This window comes from Eucalyptus grandis, chromosome 11 (genome assembly GCF_016545825.1).
Source record: "Eucalyptus grandis isolate ANBG69807.140 chromosome 11, ASM1654582v1, whole genome shotgun sequence".
NCBI lineage: Eukaryota > Viridiplantae > Streptophyta > Magnoliopsida > Myrtales > Myrtaceae > Eucalyptus > Eucalyptus grandis.
In genome coordinates, this window is record NC_052622.1 from 43,798,202 (window position 1) to 43,824,115 (window position 25,914).

General features: G+C 39.5%; 4 protein-coding genes across 4 annotated transcripts; all 4 read left to right on the forward strand.

The window, feature by feature from the left end:
- The first annotated feature begins 2,599 nt into the window (after nucleotides 1–2,599).
- On the forward strand, nucleotides 2,600–3,206 carry LOC120286100 (probable S-adenosylmethionine-dependent methyltransferase At5g37990). Its single transcript, XM_039304225.1, has 2 exons — nucleotides 2,600–2,734; nucleotides 2,937–3,206. Exons 1-2 carry the CDS (start codon nucleotides 2,657–2,659, stop codon nucleotides 3,162–3,164), a joined length of 306 nt encoding a protein of 101 aa, XP_039160159.1. The 5' UTR covers nucleotides 2,600–2,656; the 3' UTR covers nucleotides 3,165–3,206.
- Nucleotides 3,207–3,350: 144 nt separating this feature from the next.
- Nucleotides 3,351–4,276, forward strand: LOC104429544 (loganic acid O-methyltransferase). The gene is made up of 2 exons (XM_018866757.2): nucleotides 3,351–3,594; nucleotides 3,797–4,276. Exons 1-2 carry the CDS (start codon nucleotides 3,436–3,438, stop codon nucleotides 4,118–4,120), a joined length of 483 nt encoding a protein of 160 aa, XP_018722302.2. The 5' UTR covers nucleotides 3,351–3,435; the 3' UTR covers nucleotides 4,121–4,276.
- A 4,874-nt stretch (nucleotides 4,277–9,150) lies between these two features.
- On the forward strand, nucleotides 9,151–25,021 carry LOC104429545 (loganic acid O-methyltransferase). Its single transcript, XM_010042394.3, has 4 exons — nucleotides 9,151–9,161; nucleotides 23,288–23,421; nucleotides 23,624–24,280; nucleotides 24,479–25,021. The coding sequence occupies exons 2-4, from the start codon at nucleotides 23,344–23,346 to the stop codon at nucleotides 24,824–24,826; spliced, it is 1,083 nt and encodes a 360-aa protein (XP_010040696.2). The 5' UTR covers nucleotides 9,151–9,161; nucleotides 23,288–23,343; the 3' UTR covers nucleotides 24,827–25,021.
- Nucleotides 9,198–10,483, forward strand: LOC104427645 (probable S-adenosylmethionine-dependent methyltransferase At5g38100). Its single transcript, XM_039305363.1, has 4 exons — nucleotides 9,198–9,275; nucleotides 9,478–9,615; nucleotides 9,860–10,132; nucleotides 10,331–10,483. The coding sequence occupies exons 1-4, from the start codon at nucleotides 9,198–9,200 to the stop codon at nucleotides 10,481–10,483; spliced, it is 642 nt and encodes a 213-aa protein (XP_039161297.1).
- Nucleotides 25,022–25,914: the final 893 nt, after the last annotated feature.

Consider the following 25,914-nt stretch of genomic DNA (forward strand, 5'->3'; position numbering starts at 1 on the left):
TGTTTCTTGCCATGTCAAAGTGTGACGTGTTATATATAATGTGATGCCACATTTTTATGGATATGGTTTTTTTAAATATAACTTTTCCTTAGGTATTGACTTTCTTTTCTCTTTTGAGTGACGATTATCCTCTGGATGGTTTTCATATTTGTATCGTTTTGTGACAACCACCCTTTGATAACCGTTTTGATGGGAAGCTTTTAGTGTTGAGCAAATTTCACAACAAGCGTGGACAATTTAAGGTGTAAAAAGATATCCATTTAATTTCCAGTTTTAAAGTATTATCCATTCTAGAATTTAACTACAAATGCTAGGATGATTTGAATCCATAGATATTTCCTTCCTTGATGGTAATGTTTCTTTGTTCTTTATTTCACTATCTCGAAAAAATTTATGACTAAATTGATCAAATTAAAAATTTTAGGACTGAATAGACCATCATATGATACGTTTAGAATTTTTTGAATAAATATGCGAAGTTTATCATCTTGCTCTACCATTGGTTGACAATGATTTATCATCATTTTGTTTTCTTGCATGACATTGATCTACCGAAACTTTTGCTTAAAATTTATTATTTCTGAGAGCGATGACTCTTATCATGACTGCAGAAGTTCATGGGGATCTTGGTCTTCATTTTTCGCTTTTAGTTAAAGATTCACACAGGAGTGCATGCAAATGGATGAAACGATGGAAAGATGCTTAGGATGCTTGAGATTACATAAGGCGAGAGTTTTCCTGAATCATTACTTTTGATCTTTTTACTGATGTGCACTGTATTTTGAGGAAAAACAAATGGGACGTGAGCCATAGTGATCTCGAAAGGCCTTGTCAAACATCGTTTAGGACATTGTGTGGGCCTATAAAGTAAGCACGTCAAATTGCACAATCGTGGTGCGATTCAATAACTCCGTGCCGAAGTTCGACTCAAACAAAGTAATTGATGGACTTGAGCTGGTGTTGAAGCGTAGGTCAAAGTACTTCAACACAAGTATGATACTAAAATATTTTGCAGGCAAAAATGAAGCAACAGGTTTTGGGGAAGGCCTTCCTAGTTGCACCATAAGAAGGAACGTATGAAGCACATGGTTTTGACGTCAGATTTTTTTGAGTTTCTTTCAAAAGTATATCCCTTAAATTGGTGGCTTCGTCCAACTTACAGGTGGCATAAATATTCACCGAACAACAATCTCGATCGCCAAAATTTTCAAATTAGACCCTTATTCCCAAGATCTCTAAACTAAACCTCCGAGTGTTCTGTCTTCTTTCTTTCTTCCAGGAACTTCTCCAGATGATAATGTTCGAGGGAAGAAGAAGAAGATGATCAAAAGAAGACCCAAATGCAGCTAAAACATGCTCTTGTCTTCGACTCCGAAATCTCCCCTCCACGTTCGAGCTCTTGGACTTTAGCTTCACCGATTTGGCAATCTTGGTGTTCATGGATCAATGATGCCCTTTAGCACTTGGGCGAGGGACTCCGTATGTCGGATGAGCTTGTGCTCGGGGAACTTGGTCTTGAGGTGCGGCTCCATGCACGTGTAGGTCCCTAATGCGTGATGGGGTGAGTGATTCTAGAATGGATTTTTTATAAGGGGAATTTTGTGATTAAGTGTATGGAGTAGTGTATACGGGGAAGAAATGGAAAGGAATAAGAATAGATAAAAACAATCTCCTTCCAAGGTATAAAGGCAGCGCCACCAACCAAGGATGCAGATCGAGATCTACGAAGTTCACCACCAAGGCTTAAAGCTTCCACCAGCCAAGGATAAAGGACTTCGGGATAGGAGAAGCTCACCACCAAGGCCTAATGCCCAATTTCTTTCTTGGCTTGAATAAGCATCGATGGTTCTGAGTTGGTCGATGGAGCTCGTTGGATGCTCCGCATTAGTCCCGGACAAGGCGAAGGAGCTTGGAGATGTTCAACAAGCAGGGCTGAACCTAGGTGGAAGAGTGCAGAAATTAGATGTCAAATATTTTGTTTGTTTCACGAAAAATGAATTATATTGAAGATATTTTCTTAAAAATAATTATTTGTATCGTAGATAATATTTTCATCATTCACGAAAGTATTTATACATAAATTATTATTGATAATGAAAATATTTTTTATCAACTAAATATTTACATATAAAAGATTTGTGCCGCCGGTAAATTGGAGGTCAATTTAGATAAATTTGCAAATTCTGGAGCCACGCTGCGAAAACTATCAACTTTGACTAGGGATTTTTAGAAAATTTCCCCAAAAAAATGTTATTGCCGTCTAGAAAATCGAGGACTCTTGCGTGTCTTGTCGAATTGACCTTCGAAACGGTAAAAGAAAATGGAAAGAAACAGACTGGACACTATTAAAAATCCGATGGACCACATGGGTGAGTTAAGGACATTAGAGAATTCTATATAAACCTTATTCCTGCCACGAGATTAGGATCGACTTGCACGTCGACTGGTCATAAGTTCCAAATTATTGCAAGTCAAATCAGTGAACTTCTGCCGCGATGCTGACAGATTGGCAGCTGCACCGTTGACCCTCCACTGATTTCATCTCACCTTATAAACTCTCCACGCCCGCCATTCTACGTCCCACAAGCGCGCCGTCAGAGAGAGAGAGAGAGAGAGAGAACGGGCGAGGGAGAGGTACAGAGAGATTACCACGGCGATGGAGGGACCGTCTAATGCGTTTCCGATGAACGGCGGAGAAGGGCCTCACAGCTACACCAGAAACTCCTCAGCCCAGGTAAGTTAGGCCTGCGGTGTTGATGTGTGATTTCAGTTCTTTTCCGTGTCTGACCTGTTTCGGAAGACCAACCCAAGAGTTTTGAGAACACCCTCGTACCAGGATGTTTTCGAATGTCTATGGAATGCATCACGTCGTGCAGCGTGACTGCAAGTATCTTCTTTCATTTCGAATTCGGCTTGAGTGCTATATCTTGCTGCAGAGAATATTTATAGACAGGGCCCGCAAACTCATCCAGGAGGCAGTAGCCGAGCATCTTGACATCGAAGCATTCTCTTCCTCTGGAGCTTTTCTCGTCGCTGATCTCGGTTGCTCGGTCGGGCCCAACACGTTCTATGCTGTGAGCAACGTTCTTCAAGCAGTAGAGCAGAAGTGCCAATCCCTAGGGACTCGACTCTCAAATCCTGGAATTCCAAGTATTCTTCAATGATCACGCAGGGAATGATTTCAACACCCTCTTCAGATTACTCCCACCAGTCAGGCGATATCATGCAGCCGGCCTGCCGGGTTCATTCTATGGCCGCTTATTCCTGAAAAGCTGCCTCCACTTTGTTTGCTCTTCCTTCACTCTTCATTGGCTTTCAGGAGTTCCAAAAGAAGTTCAGGACAAGAGCTCTCCAGCCTGGAACAAAGGGAGGATATTTTACCCCAATGCCAACAAAGAAGTCATCGAAGCATATGCAGCTCAGTTCGCTAAGGACATGGAGGTTTTTCTCTGTGCTAGAGCGCAAGAAGTTGTCCTGGGAGGACTAATGGCGCTTACCTTTGGCACCCGTCGGGACGGAGCTCCTCATTCTCAATTTATTACCAACAGGTCCCTAGATTTGTTGGAATCTTGCCTCGTGGACATGGTCAAGAAGGTATTACAAATGATGTTTGTCGAGTCCAACTTGCAATTCTCTTCGCTACCATCGAAAATATTTGTGAATTTTCCTAGATTTCCTGTGTATTGCTCCATCAAATGAGAAAATATCTCCCTTAGAATATTAGGAATGAGGGGTCATACAATGGCGAAACGAATGATTTTTTTCACAGGTATCCTTCTTTAATTTTCTGGTGTAGGGAACTATAAGTGAAGAAAGAATGGACGAGTTCAACCTGCCGATGTATTACGCGTCCCCCCAAGAAGTGAAAGAAGCTGTAGAAATGAATGGGTGTTTCAGCGTCAAGAAAATGGTGGAGATGGTTGATATCCATCCTTCAGCGAATCCTCCATGGAGAGCGGGTTTGGAGGGACTCTTGAAGGAGCAAATGCAGTTTGAGGACGAGATGTTAGATGAGTTCTTTGATTCGGTGACCCGAAAGCATGAAGAGTCGTCTATCCTCGAGTTTGCGCCAGAAGCTAGTGTCACATTTGTCCTGCTTAAGCGGAATGCTGCCAACTAAGGTAAAGCTGGCCTAGTAAGATGCATAAAAGCGAGCTTCACTCTTCAGCGCGAGCTACTTTTATATAAGTCAAGTTGTTTCAGTCAATAAGAGCAGCAGATATCTGTCTGCGATGATAATCCAATTTGCAAACAAATGGAACTTTAAGGCTTTACTTTGCAGCAACTTCACCGAGTAATACTCGTGGTTATGAATGTATAAGTAATATCTAAAGAAATTTAGATGATTGAATCCACGTTGCAGTTGGTCAGAAGCATTAAAATCGTTGGGAAAAGAGTAATAACCCAAACAATATCGAATTAGCGCAGCGGAACAAAATAATCCACCTCTTATGCAGACCTAGCGGGAAGCAAAATAACCACCAAGTACGAAAATACAAGGCGATTTTTATATGTGGAAAACCTTCTCGGTGTGAGGAGATAAAAAAGCATGGGACGTGAGTCCACCCAAAATCTTCACTATCAACAAAACTAGGTGAACAAAGTTCTTCTCTAGTTAATATTAGAGGTACATGACAACAAAGACATCAAGAACACCATTATTAGCAATATACATGAATTTCACGAAAGATGAAGGATAAATCTCACAAAAAACAAGGTTCGGTTCAACCATGAAAAACTTGATGTGGGGAGTTTTAAGTGAAAATCAAACCGATCAAATTTAAAAAGAATGTGTTACAGACACGCTGACAAAATTTCAGCTCAATCAGACCATGAATTGACCTTCGATATCAGATTGATGAAAATCAGATATTGCCTTCAACCCATATTTACGCTTTCTTTCTTTTTTCTCTTGTTTCTGTAGCTCGACTAAAGTTATTTATGGTTATCACTTAAAAAATAGTGAAAAACCTTATTTCTTCATATAGATTATATATGAGCTCAAGCCTTTGGGCTTGCAATTCATTGGATTTCCTTCACATGAAAATGAACTTAGCCAACAAAAATCACAAAAGAGATTTATGTCAAAACTAACAGCCAAGTGCAAAAAATTCCATGTTCGGCCCATCTATCCGGGTCGAACCCATGGGGTTTGAAGGGTATTGCACGTCTACAAGCACTCTTAGCACTCATATAAGAAGTAATTGTCTGAACTCGCATGCTCTGCAACCGGAATAAGCTAAACAGTTATCTTGGAATGAAGTAAATGAAGGAAGGAAAAGGAGCAACAAAGCGACAATCTTTGACACAAGCATCTTGAGGTTGAGTTTTCAACGAATTATTTCACGGAAGGCCCTTGGTATGTCTATAAGAAGTTCGTCCGACGAGGTTGCCTCGCTGCGATCATCGTGCTTATCTAGACGCCACGTGATATCACTTTGGGTAACACTAAAGAAAGGCGAGAACGCCATGCAGTTTCATCGTAGTTTGGCTCAGAAGCTCAGAAGAAGTCAACAACCATATAAAATGACAAAAATGATCACTGAATTTTAACTGGATATATAGTATTGTTTCTGCGCTTTTTAACTATTCCAATGTGATCTCTAGACTATCAGCAAATATTCATCATCGTTCTTCATATTGCTTAAATAACAAATTAGATGATATTTAATGTCGTGAATTATTATATACTTATTTGGATGTTTAAAAATGAAGTGTTAACGTGTCCATCTTCTTAGCCATCTACTTCAAATAAGGAAAAATAAAATAAGGCATTAATATGTCCGTTGTTTTTTTATTTACATGGATGATCATACCTTGATTTAAGATGAACAACTTACGTGGATAATCCATGTATAGTTTTTTATTGGGGAAAAGCCACTAAAACTCTAAACTTTGTCCAAAGTGATAGATTTATCCTTTTTTTTTGGTGACATGAAAAACTCTAAATTTTGCTAGCCATGACACATTAAACCCTACTAAGGATTTTTCATCTTTTTTTTAATGTTTTCCTTTTTCTTTTCTTTTTTTTTCCATTTTCTTCTTCTCTCTTCCCTTCTCGGCCATGGCGGAGGAATGGACTCAAGTGAGGGAAGTCGGAGTCGGGCGAGGGCACCCTCGCCCTCGAAAAAAAGAAAAAAATTAAAAAGTGGGCAAAATGCTTGCCTATAGTTTAGGAGGGAAGAGTTAAGAAGAAAAAAGAAAAGAAAATTAAAAAGTAAAATCACGAAAAATAATTTAGGGTAAATGTGTTACACGATACAAGTTCAAGGTTTTTGTGTCACAAAAAAGTTTAGGGTAAATTTGTCACGGTTAGTAAAAGTTTGGGGATTTTCATGTTAGCAAAAAAAAAGTTTGGGGTAAATTTGTCATTTTGGGTAAAGTTTGGGGTTTTTGGTGGTATTTTCCCTTTTTTTATTTGTTCATTGTTCAAACTTAATAGATCGAAGTCATAAATTTCGTTTAATTTGAATTAACAGAAGGATGACATTAAATAATTTAATATAATTTAGGGATTATATTAAATATTTAGTAATAGTTCAATAATAACATTGAACAAATTAAAAGTCTAGGGACGATATTATATATTGAACTAAAGTTTAGAGGCCATTTGTGTAATTTTCCTTTATCATAATAATTTGTTGCCTCGTGGAATTTAAGTTAGCACTAAAAACACAACCCTTCTCTGGAATATTTGGTGTGAGTCATTGTTACCAAACTGATGCCTAGTGTCATGAATGAATTTCAATAATGTGATTAATCAACTTCCAACTTTACGAAATGCATCTTTGATTTTGCTGTAAAAGAGGATAGGAGAAAAGTGAAATTGGCTATAAAAATTGTGGAGAAACTTCAAAGGAACCTATATATGCAACATAAGTACGTTCCAAGTGTTTTAAATGTTTCGCTTGAATTAAAATAAAATCATGAAGCCGCCAACTGACACCCCGAGAAAATATAAAAACTAAAATAACAACTCTAGCCAAACAAACTGAAAGGGATAGAGATGAATAAGCGCATAGTGTTGAGCAAATTTCACAACATGCTCGGGCAATTTAAGGTGTAAAAAAAATCCATTTAATTTCCGGTTTTTTAAAGTATTATCCACTCTAGAAGTTAATTACAAATGCTAGGATGATTTTAATTCATAGATATTTCCTTCCTTGATAGTAATTTTTCTTTGTTCTTTATTTTACTCTCTTGAAAAATTTATAACTAAATTTGCCAAATTAAAAATTTTAGTATTGAATTGAATATCGTATGATAGATGTAGGATCTTTCGGATAAATATGGAAGTTTACCATCTTGCTCTACCGTTGGCTGACAATGATTTATCATAATTTTGTTTTCTCGCATGACATTAATCTACAGAAACTTTTGCTTAAGATCTATTGATTTGTGAGAGTGATGATAAGAGTCACGGCTGTAGTAGTTACATGGGGATCTCGGTCTTCTTTTTTCGCTTTTAGTTAAAGATTCACACGAAAGTGCATGCGAATGGATGAAACGATGGAAAGCTGCTCGGGATGCTTGAGATTACGTAAGGCGAGAGTTTTCCTGAATCATTACTTTTGATCTTTTTACTTATGCGCACTGTATTTCAAGAAAAGACAAATGCAACACGAGCTGCAGTGATTGCGAAAAGCCCTGTCAAACATCGTCTAGGACGGACAAGTTGTCCGGGCTTATTAAGCAAGCACGTTAAATTGTAAGGATCTTTTTGCGATTCAATAGCTCCCGCCCGAGTTCGACTCAAACAAAGTAATTGATGGACTTGAGCTTGTGTTGAAGCGTAGGTCCCAGTACTTGAATACATATATGCTACTGAAATTTTCTGCAGGCAACAATGGAGCAACAGGTCTTGGGGAAGGCCTCCGTAGTTGCACCAAAAAAGGAACATACGAAGCACATGGTCTTCGACCTCACTTTTTGGCGTTTCTTTCGAAAGTATATTACTCAAATTGGCGACTTCGTCCAACTTACCAGTGGCATAAAGTTCCACCGAACAACGATCATGTGCGTGCCACGTACCATGCATCGTGGACGATGATAATGCTCAGAGTGAAGAAGATGATGAACAAGAAGACCCAAATGCAGCTAAAACGTGCTCTTGTCAAACTGAACTTTAATTCTTCGACTCCGAAATCTCCCCTCCATGTTCGAGCCCTTCGACTTAGCTTCGCCGATTTGGCAATCTTGGCGTTCGTGGATCAATGATGCCCTTGAGCACTTGGACGAGGGACTCCGTATCTCGGATGAGCTTGTGCTCGAGGAACTCGGTGTTGAGGCGCGGCTCCATGATCGTGTAGGTCCTGGACTAGGCGAAGGAGCTTGGAGAGGTTCAGCAGGCAGGGCTGGACTTGAGCAGAAGAGCGCAGAAATTGGATGTGATATGCATTGTTTGTTTCACGGAAAATGAATGATGTGGAAAACATTTTCCTAAAACTAATTGATTGCATCGTTTACATAAAAGAATGAACAGATAATATTTTCATCGTTCATGAAAATATTTACACATAAATTAATAATAATAATAATAATAATAATAATATTTTTTATTGATTAATTATTTCAAGCAATACAAAGATTATTTTTAAGACAGTGCTTTTCAAATCATTCATTTCTTGCAAGCATAACTACTTCTTTCTAATCCTGAGGGAATCGAATTATGCGAATCAACTATCCCTTACGCCTTGACTCGTTTTCTTCTTCATCGAGCTCCTTTTTGGAAATTTGGAGATTAGGGTTTAGTTTATACATTTCGAGGATTAGTTGATTGGAGAAATTTGGAAAGCGGGTTGAGATAATTTGGGACAAAAATGCCGGATTCATGACGAGAGCGGTGGCACATGATACTCAGTCGCCATCGTCGTTCCGTGAAGATTTGTGCCGCTGGTAAATTGGGGGTCAATTTAGAAAAAGTTGCAAATTCCGGGGCTACTCTGCGAAAATTGCGGAACTTTGACTGGTTTTTTTCAGAAAATTTCCCCAACGTGTTATTGCCGTCCAGAAAATCCAGGAATCTTGCGTGCTTGTCGAACTTCTGCTTCCATGGATGTCGACAGATTAGCAGCTGTACCGTTGTGCCCCCACTGACTTCATATCACCGTATGAACTCTCTACACCAGCCATTCTACGGTCCACGAGAGAGAGAGAGAGAGCAGGCGAGGAAGAGGCACAGAGAGATTACCACGGCGATGGAGGGATCGTCTAATGCGTTTCCGATGAATGGCGGAGAAGGGCCTCACAGCTACTCCAGAAACTCCTCTGGCCAGGTAGGTTGGGAACGCGGTGTTGATGTGTGCTTTCAATTCTTTTCCGCGTCTGATCCGTTTCGCGAGACCGACCCAAGAGTTTTGAGAGCACCCCCGTACCAGGATGTTCTCGAATGTCTATGGAATGCGTCACGTCGGGTAGCATGACTGCAAGTATCTTCTTTCGTTTCGAATTCAGCTTGAGTGCTATATCTTGCTGCAGAGAATATTTATAGAGAGGGCCCGCAAACTCATCCAGGAGGCAGTAGCCGAGCATCTCGACATTGAAGCATTCTCTTCCTCCGGAGCTTTTCTCGTTGCCGATCTCGGTTGCTCAGTCGGGCCCAACACGCTCTATGCTGTAAGCAACGTTCTTCAAGCTGTAGAGCAGAAGTGCCAATCCCTAGGACTCGATTCTCAAATCCTGGAATTCCAATTATTCTTCAACGATCACGTGGGAAACGATTTCAACACCCTCTTCAGATCACTCCCAGCAGACCGACGATATCATGCAGCCGGCGTGCCGGGTTCATTCTACGGCCGCTTATTTCCCAAAAGCTGTCTCCACTTTGTTCATTCTTCCTTCGCTCTTCATTGGCTTTCAGGAGTTCCAAAAGAAGTTCAGGACAAGAGCTCCAGCCTGGAACAAAGGCAGGATATTTTACCCCAGTGCGAGCGAAGAAGTCATCAAAGCATATGCAGCTCAATTTGCTAAAGACATGGAGGTCTTTCTCCGTGCTAGAGCGCAAGAAATTGTTCTCGGAGGACTAATGATGCTCACCTGTGTCACTCGTCGTGACGGAGCTCTTCATTCTGAAGCTTTTGCCAACAGGTCTTTAGATTTGTTGGAATCTTGCCTTGTCGACATGGTCAAGAAGGTAAAACAAATGATGTTAGTCGAGTCCTGCTTGGAATCCTCTAATTTGCTGTCAAAATTTTCTGTTCATATTCTTAGATTTCCCGTGTATATTTCCGTAAAATAAGAAAAACTTTTCCATTAGAACACTAGGAATGAGGGGTCATACTTTGGCAAAACAAATGAGCCTATAGTTTCCTTCTTTAATTTTCTGGTGTAGGGAAATATAAGTGAAGAGAGAATGGACGAGTTTAACCTGCCGATGTACTATGCGTCCCCCCAAGAAATGAAAGAAGCAGTGGAAAGGAATGGCCATTTCAGCATCAAGAAAATGGTGGAGCTATTTGAAGGATCAGCAGAAGCCTATCCCTAACAAGGAAAACGATAGCTTCTTCATGGAGAGCGGTTCTGGAGGGACTCTTGAAGGAGAAAATGCAACTTGGGGAAGAGATGTTAGATGAACTCTTTGACTTGTTCACCCGGAAGCACGATGAGTCGTCTATCTTTGAGTTCGTGAGAGAAAGCAGCTTCACGTTTGTTCTTCTCAAACGGAGCACTACCAACTAAGGGGAAGCTGGTCCGATAAGTTGAATAAAATCGAGCTTCATTCTTTGGCACAAGCTGCTTTAATATATATCGACTTGTTCAACAGATATTCCATAAGTATTCAATGAGAGCAGCAGATATATGTCTGTGATGATAATCCAATTTCAGAACACTCGTTCATAGTTTCTTCGAAATGGAACTTAAAGCTTTTTTTTTTTTTTTGCAGCAACTGTACCGAGTATTACATTGTGGTTATGAATGAATAATTAATATCTATTGGAAACAAATTCCTAAAAATTGAACTGATACTCGAACGATCGAATATCTAAAAAAAAACGCGGAAAAACGTGCTCGGGAAACATGTAACACTGATCAAAAGATATATCACGGAGACGGACATACCTCATTTGTCACAAATTAAGTACTGTCGTAGTTTCAGAGGAATCCTTTAAAGCCTTGGAGTTCCGTTCGTCAAGAGGAGTATACTGTATTAACGGGAAGGAAAAAATGAGAAGCATGTTTTCTTTAAAATGCTAGAGATAACGTTACCTCATTTTCTTTTTATTTTATATATTGCAATTATTTTCGCTTAGAAAATAACTGTCATTTCCTCTTATAAGCCTTTCACTTACGGGTTGGGTTTTGGTCTAACATGGGTGGACGGGCTTAACTTGACCCATCAAATAAAAAACCCATAAATATGTAAAGAAACTTAGACGATCTTCTTCTCGTAGTATGACTCCTTGATTGAATCCACACTGTAGTTAGTCAGAAGCATTAAAACCACAAAAGAGGTTTAGGTCAAAACTAACACAGCCAAGTGCAAACGATTCCACGTTCAAGCCAGTCACCCGGGCTTTGGCTCACCTGTTCGTTGAACCAAGGGGTTAGTCGGGTATTTTATTGGCCTGGAGTTTTACCCATCTAAAGTTTGTGTCCTCGTTATGCAAGAAAAAAAAAAAGAAGAAGAAAAAAGGAACTTGGCTTACACGGAGTCTATCTACAAATGCAACCAATCTTGTCACCATTAACCAGGGGTAAGCTTGTTGAGTTCAATGTTGAAGGTGTGCTAACTCTGCAATGGGCATTTCATCCATCCCCACTCACCCCAGGCACAGATGGCTACTATATCAGCCTACCCGGCGGTAGCTAAAGTGCACAAGTACACCCTGGCATAGAGTTTACCTTCCCCACCGTAGGGTTTCCTAATTCCCTGTCTATCTTTGTCTTCCCGACGGAAATGGAATACGGAGGATAGCACGGGGTCTCCCACCCTAGGGTGATTCTTTGCGCTGTTACCTCCTTGAGCCTTTTAAGAACCTGCTCAGGTTCGGTTGAACCAAGGGGTTAGTTGGGCATTTTTTTGGCCTAAAGTTTTACCCATCTAAAGTTTGTGTCCTCGTTATGCAAGAAAAAGAAGAAGAAAAAAGGAACTTGGCTTACATAGAATCTATCTGCAAATGCAACCAGTCTTGTCACCATCGAGAAAAAGTTAAGGAACAGTTCAACAAGGTGCACATGTTATGTTTGCAAGAAGTTGAAGCAACAATCTCTGACAAAAGTAGTACACTTATGATGGTTTGCGAAAGTTAAGGGCGAGTTTAGTAATCATTTTATTTTCGAAAGTAATTTTTTATCGAAATGATTCTTTTTATTATGTTCCAAAGAACAATTTTTAAATATTTTAAGTCGTTTGGTAATTGTCCAAAATTTTTAATTGTGGAATAGAATTGTGTTTGGTATCATTCTGAAATTTTTAATCCAAATTGTTTTCTTTTAATTTTTTTAATAATTTTATTACTTTTCTTCCTATTTTCTTTTCTTTCTTCTTCTTCTTCAAGGTGATGACTGGCCAGATGAGGGCTTGACCTCTCGGTGAGGCCGCACCTTGTCTACCGAGCCTTGGTTGGGCCAGCAGCCTTGCCTAGATCTGGCGATCTGAGCTCGCCCATCTGCCGGTCGGGCTCGGCCTTGTCGGACCATTGTGAGGTCAACCTTGTCTAGGTCGGGCGATACCGACCTTGCGGTGGCTCGACGAGGGCAAGGCCCACCTCGCCGAACCTCACCTTGGAATGGCGAGCTTGCCGAACCGGTCGTCGGCGACTGGCGGTGTATGGTGGGCAGCGGCGGTTGAAGAAAAAGAGAGAGGAAAGAAGAATAAGAAGAAAGAAAAGAAAAGAAAAGAGAAAAAAATGAGTTGACTTGATTCTAAAATTGTTTTCGAGAATAAAGAATCAACTTTTTTTTTTTAATTTCTCAATTCTGTTGCAAATCTACTTCTAGAAAAAAAAATAGAAATTTATTCCCAGAAATAAAATTTTATCAAACGAATTTTTGTTTCAAATCTATTCCCGAGAATAAAAGAACAGAAAATTTTCATATTTGGCAAGTTGCCAAACGTAGCCTAATAGTGATTGTTTCAGGTGAGTACGTGGGATTTTACTTGGCAAGGGGACGAGCAGAAATGTAAATAAAAGTGGAATTTCACAGCAAGGGGAGCATAAGGAAAAAGGAAAGGCTTTTATTATTTGATAATTACAAAGGTAAGAGAAGGAACTGAACTTTGGTCCACTCTCATGATTGGACGTCCACCTCTCTTTTTATAGGCATACATCCTAGACAGTACGATACTCTCCGAGAGCTTTCATGTCACTCTTGGACACTCTTTGGCACTTGATCAACATGTGTCGAAAAATTCGATACTTGGTCAATTTTCTCTACACTCGGGTTTCCGACACGTGGGATTAATTTTAAAAATTTTCAATAAATGAAGAGTTAAAATGTATATATATGAAAAAATAATAAAAATAATAAATAGGAAAGAAAAAAAACCAGTCTTCTCTTCTTCTTTTTTGACTCTCAATTCTCGTATTACACAATTCATCTCCCAATTTTTTTTTCTGTTTTCTTCCGATGACGTGAGTCTAGAATATGAATTGTTTGTTGTTTCTCCAAGTTTCATGAACTATTGGAATTGAGTTGAATTTGTCAAATTGAAATAATGAATAATATTAAAAAATAGTGAATTGATATTTTTAGTGTAAATTCATTCTAGACTTTTTATTATTATTTATTTATTTGTAAATTTGAATCAAATTTATTTGATTAAATGACAATTTATTATGTATATATAAAAATTACATTTAATATACAATGTGTCACAATATATCAGAATTATTTGATTTTTTAGAAATAACGTGTTGGCGTATCATGTCGTGCCGCGCATGTCGCGTGTCAATGTCAGTGTCAATGTTAGCACTACTTAGCATATATCACCACTTAGACATGTACATTTGTTCTTATCCTTAGCATTTAGCAGGCTCTATTGTAAAGCTTTGCGAATTGATTTCAAGGCAAATATTTTTGCCATTTGCAAATAGAATTTTATGGACTTTTCTACACAAATTTATTGGACTCCTATAAATTCTTTTCCCGCTGGGTACCGGATTTTATTGTAAGATCTTTTTTGACGATTCTAGTACATATATATATATATATTATTTTTAAAATAAAAATATATATTTTAGATTAATTAATTAATTAATTAATTAAAACGTGGAAGGGTTTGGGTCGGGCCGGATCCGGTCTTGGCCCGGCCCGCCTTCTTTTCCCTTCCCCGTACGGTCAGGCCCGTTTCCCCCTGCGCGGCCCAGCTCCTCTTCCCTTCAGCCCAGCCCGCGCCAGCTTGTCTTCCCTCCTCCTTCCATCCTTCGCGCGCGAAACCTGAAGCAATTGAAGAGACAGCAGAGCAGGGCGAGAAGACAGGGCACAACAGCAGCACGGCAACAGGGGAGCAGGGGCAGAACCCGAAAGCACACGGCACCGCTGGAGAAAAAGGCAGGAACAGCGACCAAGGGAGGAGAAAAACAGAGAGGAACAGCGACCGAGGGGGAGAAAACCGAGAGGGAACAACGGCCGAGAGAGGAGAAAACCGAGAGGAAAGCGAAGGAGGAGAGGGGGAGAACCGACCGACGCTACCGCCGCCGACACATCTCCGGGTCACCACTACAGCCGTCGACCGACACTACCGTCGCCAGCGAGTCGCCTGACCCTCGTCACGCCTCCAACTCCTCCGAAACCCAGGTAAACATTCTGTTGAGCGCCTGGTGTGCTTGTTGAAACCGAGCCGGCCGGAGCTCCTCCGACCAGTTCGAGCGAGCTTCGGCCCCCTCTGCCCGACCCTGTCGCATTTCCTGAGCGCTGGTAGGTCTCCTTAGTTCTCGATCCCGTTAGTGCACGTTACCCGTTTGTCGAAATGCCCCGTCAAAAGCCAGCTCCGTCGTCCCGAACTTCAGCTCGATCTTTCGACCGGAGCACCGCCACGGTCTTTAGCCGGAAGCCGAGCTTTGTCCCTACCTGGTCGAAGCAGAGTCGTCGGGCCCTAGCCGGACGCCACTCGCCCCGGTCGCCGTCGCTGCTTCCCTCGTCGCGACCGGGCAGTCGCTGAGCAAAGGGGTCGCGGGCCGGTGGAATGCCATCCTCGACGGACCCCTTGCCGCCTCTGACCAGCGGCCTGACCGACGCCGACCACCGCCTACTTCCCTCTCGGAAGCCACCCTGCAAGACGCCGTCACTGTCCTTCCCGTCGCAGTTTGGTCGGCCGCGGGGGAAGAGGCGCAAACCGAGTTGGGCCAGATCAGATCTGGCCCACTCGGCCTTTTTCTCTTGGGCCTGAGTATGTTTTGCGGTGGGATTGGGGTTGTTGGTTGGGCCCAATCTAGGCCGCATAAAGGCCCGACCAGGCCCTTTTTTGGGCAGGTTGACCAACCCGCCCCTAATCGGATCAAACCCGGTCGGTCGGAGACCGACCCGACCTGGTTCGCTCAAAAAAATAAAAAATAAAAAAATAAAAAAATAATATATATTTTTCTGAAAAAAAAATTAAAAAATTAGAAATTTTCGAAAAATCTAAAAATACAATGTTTGGTTGAGAATTACCATGTTTTATCTTCTTAGTGTAATTAGGCCTTTATTTGCTCGTATATTATTATATTACATGTTTAATTTGCATATTTTATTATACATGTTAAATTTTATTACAATTAGGATCTTGGTAGCTATGATTATTATTTTAATGATTGCGCATTTGCATGATCACTTCACATATTAGTGAATATGTATAAAATCAATCCAAACATTGTTTGACAAATTTTTTTTTTTTTCTTTTAAAATGAATAAGATTAAGTATCAAATACACTAATTGATTAATTAGTGTAATCAAGTTTCAAACTCTAGATTTTCTAGTTGCGTAGAAAATGAGGTATACTCTCATGCTTTATTTGGTTTATAACCGACCTTAATAGATTAGTGACAATTTCTTTTTATAATATTCTTAAAAGACCTCAATGTCACGCGAGGCGAGGTATGAATTTGGGAGAGTTTGTGCCTAATTATGGGCCTTAACCTATCATTTAGATAATACTCCTAAACCTATCTTCTCCCCTTGAGGGGTAGGTCGCGACATGGGTCAATCGAAAGTAATGGTTGCTTTTGCACATAGAAATTGGTGGAGGTCCTGTGTGGACAACACAAAAGGAAATCCTACAAGATTGTTGAGAAAAAATTCTAATATGTATTGAAGGTTGACAAAACCTTCCATAAATGTTTTATGATTTTGATGATTAAGTTTTCAGGTAGTATTCTTGGGGCGACTCGATTCAAACTTTGATCTATATATCATCAAACTTGAAGACTTAGCAAGACGTTTTGATTGTCTACATCAAAGACATTGATGTCATTTAACTCATATGAGGGTAACCTTAAAGCTTGCATTAGTGTTGCCAAGATGATGTACATTTTCAGACATTACGCAAAGTATTTTTAGATGATCAAGAACTTTAGAATCAATTTGGATTATGTGAAGCGCAATGACTAAGAAGCATCGACACTTTCTGAAAACCTTCGTGTCGTGTCCGACACGTTTCGACACGTTCCGACACATGGTTAATTCTTCCCGACACACGGTTAACTCTTCCCGATACACGAGTTCGAAATTTCGATACGCACGGGGTCAATTTTAAATATGAAAAAATAATGAAAATAATAAAAATAAAAGGGAAATAAGAAACTTACTCTCGAGTTTCTCATTTATAAGTTCTGATCTTCTCTTGAGTGACGATGGTTGGAACGCCTCTTCTCGTTGACGTCGTTCTGTTGCCCCCACATACTTAAAGTTATAATTTCTTTTTTTTTTGCTTCTTTCCACCTCTCGCAAGCATCACTTGCGAGTTATCTCTTTTAGTCTATGTTATTGGCTTGTCACTTATCTCTCACATTTTCAGTGGCCAATTTAGTGATTTCCTTTTTTTTTTTGGTCATACTTTGAGAGTTTTTTTTTTAAAAATTTTTTTTTGGTAAGGTACTTCGAGAGTTCTTGTCTTGAATTTTCATTTTTTTTTAACCTTGTTTTGCAGAGGAGCTCTAAGCTAGTCTATATCATTAACTCTGAATTTTGTCTAGGACTATAAAAAATTTCACTAATCTTTGATATGTATAAGAAAACATGACATGTTCCTTCAAGTTTACTTTTTCAAGTTTGCAATTTTTGAATTTCTTATTCAATATTTATCAAATTAAAACAATGAATGATATTAACAAATGTTGGATTGATATTTTTAGTGTAAATTAATTCTATACTCTTTTTATTATTATTATTATTTTTTATTTATATATACAAATATATATTTAATATATAACGTGTCGGAACGTGTTGAAATTATTTATTTTTAAGAAATGACGTGTTGGCATGTTGTGTTGTGTTATGTCGTGTCGCGTGTTCGTGTTAGTTCTATATAGATAACATCTAGTAATTTAGCTTGGATTTCTATCCTCATAGAAAATACAAGGCGATTTTGATATGTGGAAAACCTTCTCGGTGCGAGGAGATAAAAAAACATGGGACTTGAGTCCACTTAAAATCTTCACTATCAACAAAATGAGGTGAATAAAGTTCTTCTTTAGTTAATACTAAAGGTACATGACAATAAAGACATTAAGAACACCATTATTGGCAATATACATGAATTTCATGAAAGATCAATGATAAATTTCACAAAAAACGCAGGTTGGGTTCAACCATGAAAAACCTCATGTGGGGAGTTTTAAGTGAAAATCAAACCAATTAGATTTGAAAAGAATGTGTTATAGACACGCTAACAAAATTTCAGCTCATTCAGACCACAAATGACCTCTGATATTAGCTTGATGAAAATCATATATTGCCTTTAGCCTTTAACCCAGATATATGCTCTCTTTTTTTTTTCCTCTCTTTTTCTCTTGTTTTTTAAGCTCAACTAAGGTTCTTTACTGTTACCATTTAAAAGATAGTGAAAAACCATATTTCTTCATATGGATTATGATATGAGCTCAAGCCTTTCGACTTGCAATTCATTTGATTTCCTCCACATGAAAATGAATTTAGCCAACAAAAATCACAAAAGAGATTTTTGTCAAAACTAACAGCCAAGTGCAAATAATACCATGTTCGACCCATCTGTCGGGTTGAACCATGGGGTTTGAAGGGTGTTGCACGTCTACAAGCACACTTATCCCTCTTATAAGAAGTAATCGTCTGAACTCGCATGCTCTGCAACCGGAATAAGCTAAACAGTTATCTTGGAATGAAGTAAATGAAGGAAGGAAAAGGAGCAACAAAGCGACAATCTTTGACACAAGCATCTTGAGGTTGAGTTTTCAACGAATTATTTCACGGAAGGCCCTTGGTATGTCTATAAGAAGTTCGTCCGACGAGGTTGCCTCGCTGCGATCATCGTGCTTATCTAGACGCCACATGATATCACTTTGGGTAACACTAAAAAAAGGCGAGAACGCCATGTAGTTTCATCGTAGTTTGGCTCAGAAGCTCAGAAGAAGTCAACAACTATATAAAATGACAAAAATGATCACTGAATTTTAACTCGATATATAGTATTGTTTCTGCACTTTTAACTATTCCAATGTGATCTCTAGACTATCAGCAAATACTCATCATCGTTCTTCATGTTGTTTAAATAATAAATTAGATGATATATAATAACATGGATTATTATATGCTTTTTTGGATGTTTAAAAATGAAGTTTTTACGCGTCCATCCTTATTCATCTACTTCAAATAAGGAAAATAAAATTAAGGCGTTAATAATGTTCGTTGTTTTTTATTTATATGGATGATCATACCCTGATTTAAGATGAACAACTTACGTGGATAAGCCACGAATTTCATGAGAGATCAAGGTAAAATTTAAGTGTCAACATAAGTAAACAAAGTTCTTCTCTGGTTAATACTAGAGGGATATGACAACAAAGACATCAAGAACACCATTATTGGCAATATACATGAATTTCATGAGAGATCAAGGATAAATCTCACAAAAAACTCAGGTTCGTTTCAACCATGAAAAACCTGATGTGGGGAGTTTTAAATGAAAATCAAACCGATAAATTTGAAAAGAATGTGTCATGGACATGCTGACAAAATTTCAGCTCAATTCTTTGATATAAGCTTAATGAAAATAAGATATTGCCTTCAACCTAGATTTTATCCTTTCTTTTTTACTCTTGTTTTTGTAGCTCAACTAAAGTTATTTATGGTTATCACTTAAAAGATAGTGAAAAATCTTATTTCTTCATATGGATTATGATATGAGCTCAAGCCTTTGGGCTTGCAATTCATTGGATTTCCTCCACATGAAAATGAACTTAGCCAACAAAAATCACAAAAGAGATTTATGTCAAAACTAACAGCCAAGTGCAAATAATTCCATGTTCGCCCCATCTATCCGGGTTGAACCATGGGGTTTGAAGGGTATTGCACGTCTACAAGCACTCTTAGCACTCATATAAGAAGTAATTGTTTGAACTCGCATGCTCGCAACCGGAATAAGCTAAACAGTTATCTTAGAATGAAGTAGATGAAGGAAGGAAAAAGAGCAACAAAGCGACAGTCTTTGACACAAGCATCTTGAGGTTGAGTTTTCAACGAATTATTTCACGGAAGGCCCTTGGTATGTCTGTAAGAAGTTCGTCCGACGAGGTTGCCTCGCTGCGACCATCGTGCTTATCTAGTCGCCATGTGATATCACTTTGGGTAACACTAAAGAAAGGCGAGAACGCCATGCGGTTTCATTGTAGTTTAGCTCAGAAGCACAGAAGAAGTCAACAACCATATAAAATGACAAAAATGATCACTAAATTTTAACTCAATATATAGTATTATTTCTGCACTTTTAAATATTCCAACATGATCTCTAGACTATCAGCAAATATTCATCATCATTCTTCATATTGCTTAAATAAAAAATTAGACGATATTTAATGATGTGGATTATTATATGCTTATTTGGATGTTTAAAAATGAAGTGTTATATGTCCATCTTCTTATTAATCTACTTCAAATAAAGAAAAATAAAATGAGGCGTCAATATGTCCGCTGTCTTTTTATTTACATGGATTATCATATCCTGATTTAAGATGGACAACTTACGTGGATAATCCACATATGGTTTTTTATTTGTTCACCATTCAAACTTAATGGATTAGAAGTCATAAATTCTATTTAATTTGAATTAACGGAAGGATGACATTAAACAATTAAATATAATTTAGGGATTAGATTGAATATTTAGTAATAATTTAATAATAACATTGAACAAATTAAAATTCAGGGAGATATTACATATTGAGTTAAAGTTGAGAGGCCATCTGTGTAATTTTCCTTTATCATAGTAATTTTTTGCCTTATGGAATTTCGGTTAGCACCAAAAACGCCACGCTTCTTTGGAATATTTGGCGTGAGTCATTTTTACCGAGCTGATGCCTAGCTTCATGAATGAATTTCAATAATGAGATTAATTAACTTCCAACTGTACGAAATGCATCTTTAATTTCGTGTAAAAGAGGAAAGAGAAAAGTGAAATTTGCTCTAAAAATTGTGGAGAAACTTCATAGGAACCTATATACGCAACATAGGTACGTTCCAAGTGTTTTAAATGTTTCGCTTGAATTAAAATAAAATCATGAGGCCGCCAACTCAGACCCCGAGAAAAGATAAAAACTAAAATAACAACTCTAGTCAAACAAGCTGAAAGGGATGGAGATAAATAAGCTTTCAGTGTTGAGCAAATTTCACAACAAGCGTGGACAATTCAAGGTGTAAAAATATATCCATTTAATTTCCGGTTTTTTAAAGTATTATCCATTTAGAATTTAACTACAAATGCTAGGATGATTTGAATCCGTAGATATTTCCTTCCTTGATGGTAATTTTTCTTTGTCATTTATTTCACTCTCTCTTGATCAAATTAAAAAATTTAAGATTGAATAGACCATCTTACGATATGTTTAGAATTTTTTTGGATACATGTGGGAAGTCTATCATCTTGCTCTACCATCAGTCAACGGTGATTTATCATAATTTTGTTTTCTTGCGTGACATTGATCTACGGAAACTTTTGGTTAAAATCTATTATTTCTGAGAGCAATGACTCTTATCATGACTGCACAAGTTCATGGGGATCTTGGTCCTCATTTCTCGCTTTTAGTTAAAGATTCACACAGGAGTGCATGCAAATGGATGAAACGATGGAAAGATGCTCAGGATGCTTGAGATCACATAAGGCGAGAGTTTTCCCGAATCATTATTTTTGATATTTTTACTGATGCGCACCGTATTTCGACGAAAAACAAATGGGACGTGAGCCGTAGTGATCTCGAAAAGCCTTGTCAAACATCGTTTAGGACGTCGTGCGGGCCTATTAAGTAAGCACGTCAAATTGCGCGAATCATGGTGCGATTCAATAGCTCCGTGCCGAAGTTCGACTCAAACAAAGTAATTGATGGACTTGAGCTTGTGTTGAAGCGTAGGTCAAAGTAATTCAATACAAATATGATACTGAAATATTTTGCAGGCAAAAATGGAGCAACAGGTTTTGGGGAAGGCCTCCCTAGTTGCACCATAAAAAGGAACGTCGGAAGCATATCGTTTTTGACGTCAGATTTTTTTGAGTTTCTTTCAAAAGTATATCCCTAAAATTGGTAGCTTCGTCCAACTTACAGGTGGCATAAATATTCACCGAACAACAATCTCGATCGCCAAAATTTTCAAATTAGACCCTCATTCCCAAGATCTCTAAACTAAACCCCCGAGTGTTCTGTCTTCTTTCTTTTTTCCAGGAACTTCTCCAGATGATAATGTTCGAGGGAAGAAGAAGAAGACGATCAAAAGAAGACCCAAATGCAGCTAAAACGTGCTCTTGTCAAACTAAACTTTAATTCTTCGACTCCGAAATCTCCCCTCCATGTTCGAGTTCTAGGACTTAGCTTCACCGATTTGGCAATCTTGGTGTTCATGGATCAATGATGCCCTTGAGCACTTGGGCGAGGGACTCCGTATCTCGGATGAGCTTGTGCTCGAGGAACTCGGTCTTGAGGTGCGACTGTGTGCTCGTGTAGGTCCCGGACAAGGCGAAGGAGCTTGGAGATGTTCAGCAAGCAGGGCTGAACCTAGGTGGAAGAGTGCAGAAATTAGATATCAAAGGTGGAAGAGTGCAGAAATGGGAGGCACGTAGGAAACCACCACCCACGCACCCGAGTAGTCGCCAAATAATGTCAGCCTCCCAAATGTCAGACCTTGTTTACGGCGGGTGGTTCAAATGTCTTGTTTATTTCACAGAAAATGAATAATGTTTGAAATATTTTCTTAAAAATAATTATTTATATCCGCCCAGGATTGGTTACCCGGGGAAGGCTTCATGGGGATTAGGCCCGGGGGTTACCAAGTTGGTTTTAAGCCCCCAACAATTTATCATTATTTCATTTTACGTTTGGAGTTGGCTCCGATAAACGGAGCAGTTTAAAGACCTACTCGGAGTCCATATCATACGGAGAAATCCCAGCCGTTATATTTTTGAGACACGGGAGCTGCCTAAACACGGGAGCTGCCTCTACCCCCATGTGCACTGGGGTTCCCATGATAGTGCAGGGGTGAGGTCTCAACTCAGACCTAGGGGCCTTGTTATTGGGGTTGTCCCCCTTGGAGCGCTGCAGTTTAAGGTCATGCCGAAGACCAACTTATTTAAATGAATGAACAGATAATTTATTAATTATTTACGAAAATATTTACACATAAATTATTATTGATAATGAAAATATTTTTTATCAACTAAATATTTACACATAAAATATTTGTGCCGCTGGTAATTTGGAGGTCAATTTAGATAAAGTTGCAAATTCCGGAGCCACGCTGCGAAAACTATCAACTTTGACTGGGGATTTTTAGAAAGTTCCCTTAAAAAAATGTTAGTGCCTTCTAGAAAATCGAGGACTCTTGCGTGTCTTGTCGAATTAACATTCGAAGCGTTAAAGAGAAAATGGCAGGAAACATGCTGGACACTATAATGGACCAAATGGGCAAGTTAAGGACATTAGAGAATTCTATATAAACCTTATTCCCACCGCGAGATGAGGATCGGCTTGCACGCCAACTCGTCATAAGTTCCAAATTATTGCCAGTCAAATCAGCGAACTTCTGCCGCGATGCTGACAGATTAGCAACTGCAACGTTGACCCCCACTGATTTCATATCACCTTATGAACTCTCCACACCTGCCATTCTACGTCCCACAAGCGCGCCGTTAGAGAGAGAGGGAGAGAGAACGGGCGAGGGAGAGGCACAGAGAGATTACCACGGCGATGGAGGGACCGTCTAATGCGTTTCCGATGAACGGCGGAGAAGGGCCTCACAGCTACTCCAGAAACTCCTCAGCCCAGGTAAGTTAGGCATGCGGTGTTGATGTGTGATTTCAGTTCTTTTCCGTGTCTGATCCGTTTCGACAGGCCAACCCAAGAGTTTTGAGAACACCCTCGGAGCAGGATGTTTTCGAATGTCTATAGAATGCGTCATGTCGTGCAGCATGACTGCAAGTTGCTTCTTTCATTTCGAATTCGACTTGAGTGCTATATCTTGCTGCAGAGAATATTTATAGACAGGGCCCGCAAAATCATCAAGGAGGCAGTAGCTGAGCATCTCAACATCGAAGCATTCTCTTCCTCCGGAGCTTTTCTCATCGCCGATCTCGGTTGCTCGGTCAGGCCCAACACATTCTATGCTGTGAGCAACGTTCTTCAAGCAGTAGAGCAGAAGTGCGAATCCCTAGGACTCGACTCTCAAATCCTGGAATTCCAAGTATTCTTCAATGATCATGTGGGGAACGATTTCAACATCCTCTTCAGATCACTCCCACAAGACCGGCGATATCATGTGGCCGGCGTGCCGGGTTCATTCTACGGCCGCTTATTCCCCAAAAACTGTCTCCACTTTGTTTACTCTTCCTTCGCTCTTCATTGGCTTTCAGGAGCTCCAAAAGAAGTTCAGGACAAGAGCTCTCCAGCCTGGAACAAAGGGAGGATATTTTATACCAATGCGAACAAAGAAGTCATCAAAGCATATGCAGCTCAATTTGCTAAAGACATGGAGGTTTTTCTCTGTGCTAGAGCGCAAGAAGTTGTTCGAGGAGGACTAATGGTGCTTACCTTTCTCACCCGTCTTGACGGAGCTCCTCATTCTCAAGTTTTTGCCAACAGGTCTTTAGATTTGTTGGAATCTTGCCTCGCTGACATGGTCAATAAGGTAAAACAAATGATGTTAGTCGAGTGCTGCTAGAAATTCTCTAAATTGCTGTTGAAAATTTCTGTTCAAATTCTTAGATTTCCCATGTATATTTCCGTAAAATAAGAAATACTTTTCCATTAGAACACTAGGAATGAGGGGTCATACTTTGGCAAAACAAATGAGCCTACAGTTTCCTTCTTCAATTTTCTGGTGTAGGGTACTATAAGTGAAGAGAGAATGGACGAGTTTAACCTGCCGATGTATTATGCGTCCCCTCAAGAAATGAAAGAAGCAGTAGAAAGGAATGGGCGTTTCAGCATCAAGAAAATGGTGGAGCTAGTTGAAGGATTAGCGGAAGCCTATCCACTAACGGGGAAAATGATAGCTTCTCAATGGAGAGCGGCTCTGGAGGGACTCTTGAAGGAGAAAATGCAATTTGGGGAAGAGATGTTAGATGAGCTCTTTGACTCGTTTGCCCGGAAGCACGATGAGTCGTCTATCTTTGAGTTCGTGAGAGAAAGCAGCATCACGTTTGTTCTTCTCGAACGGAGCACTACCAACTAAGGGAAAGCAGGTCTGATGAGTCCCATAAAATCGAGCTTCTTTCTTTGGCACAAGCTGCTTTAATATATATCGACTTGTTCCAACAGATATTCCATAAGTATTCAATAAGAGCAGCAGATATATATCAGTGATGATAATCCAATTTCTGAACGCTCGTTCACAGTTTCTTTGAAATGGAACTTAAAGCATTTTTTTGCAGCGACTGCACCGAGTATTACCTTGTGATTATGAATGAATAATTAATATCTAAAGAAACTTGGACGATATTCTTCTCGTAGTATGACTCCTTGATTGAATCCACACTGCAGTTAGTCAGAAGCATTAAAACCACAAAAGAGTTTGAAGTCAAAACTAATATAGCCAAATGCAAACGATTCCATGTTCAGGCCACCCGGGCTTTGGCTCACCTGTTCATTCAACCATGGGGTTAGTCGGGTATTTTATTGGTTTGGAGTTTTACCCATCTAAAGTTTGCATCCTCGTTATCCAAGGAAAAGAAAAAAACAACTTGGCTAGCACAAATCTGTGTGCAAATGCAACCAGTCTTTTCACCATCAACGCCTAGAAAAAGTTTAAGGAACAATCCAACAGGGTGCACATGCTATGTCTGTAAGAAGTTGAAGCAACAATCTTTTATAAAAGCTCCTTGAGAAGAGAAAGGTTGAGTTTTCAAAGGATTATTTCATGGGAGGCACATGCTGTCTGTAAGAAGTTCATAACTCAAAGGTTGCCTCGTCATGACCACTCAAACACCACGGGTTTTTTATTTGGTAAATGTAAGAATTATATTGAGCTTTAACCAAACTATAGAAGAGGCAATCATGGCATCAAAACTTACATTCAAAATGACAATGAGTCATAGCGAGTGGAAGGGTGCCGAGACAGAACAAAAGACTGCCAAAACAGCGACACAAACAGCCAACCGGCATCACCCACCAACAACGGCAAGGAAAACAGCCAAAACACTGGCGAGTAACAACAAAACAACAGCAACAAGAAGGAGACAGGAGGGAAGGAGCAGCCAGCAGCCGGCGCCCCACAGTCAACCTTCAGAGACAGGCGAGAACGCAATGCAGTTTCATTATAGT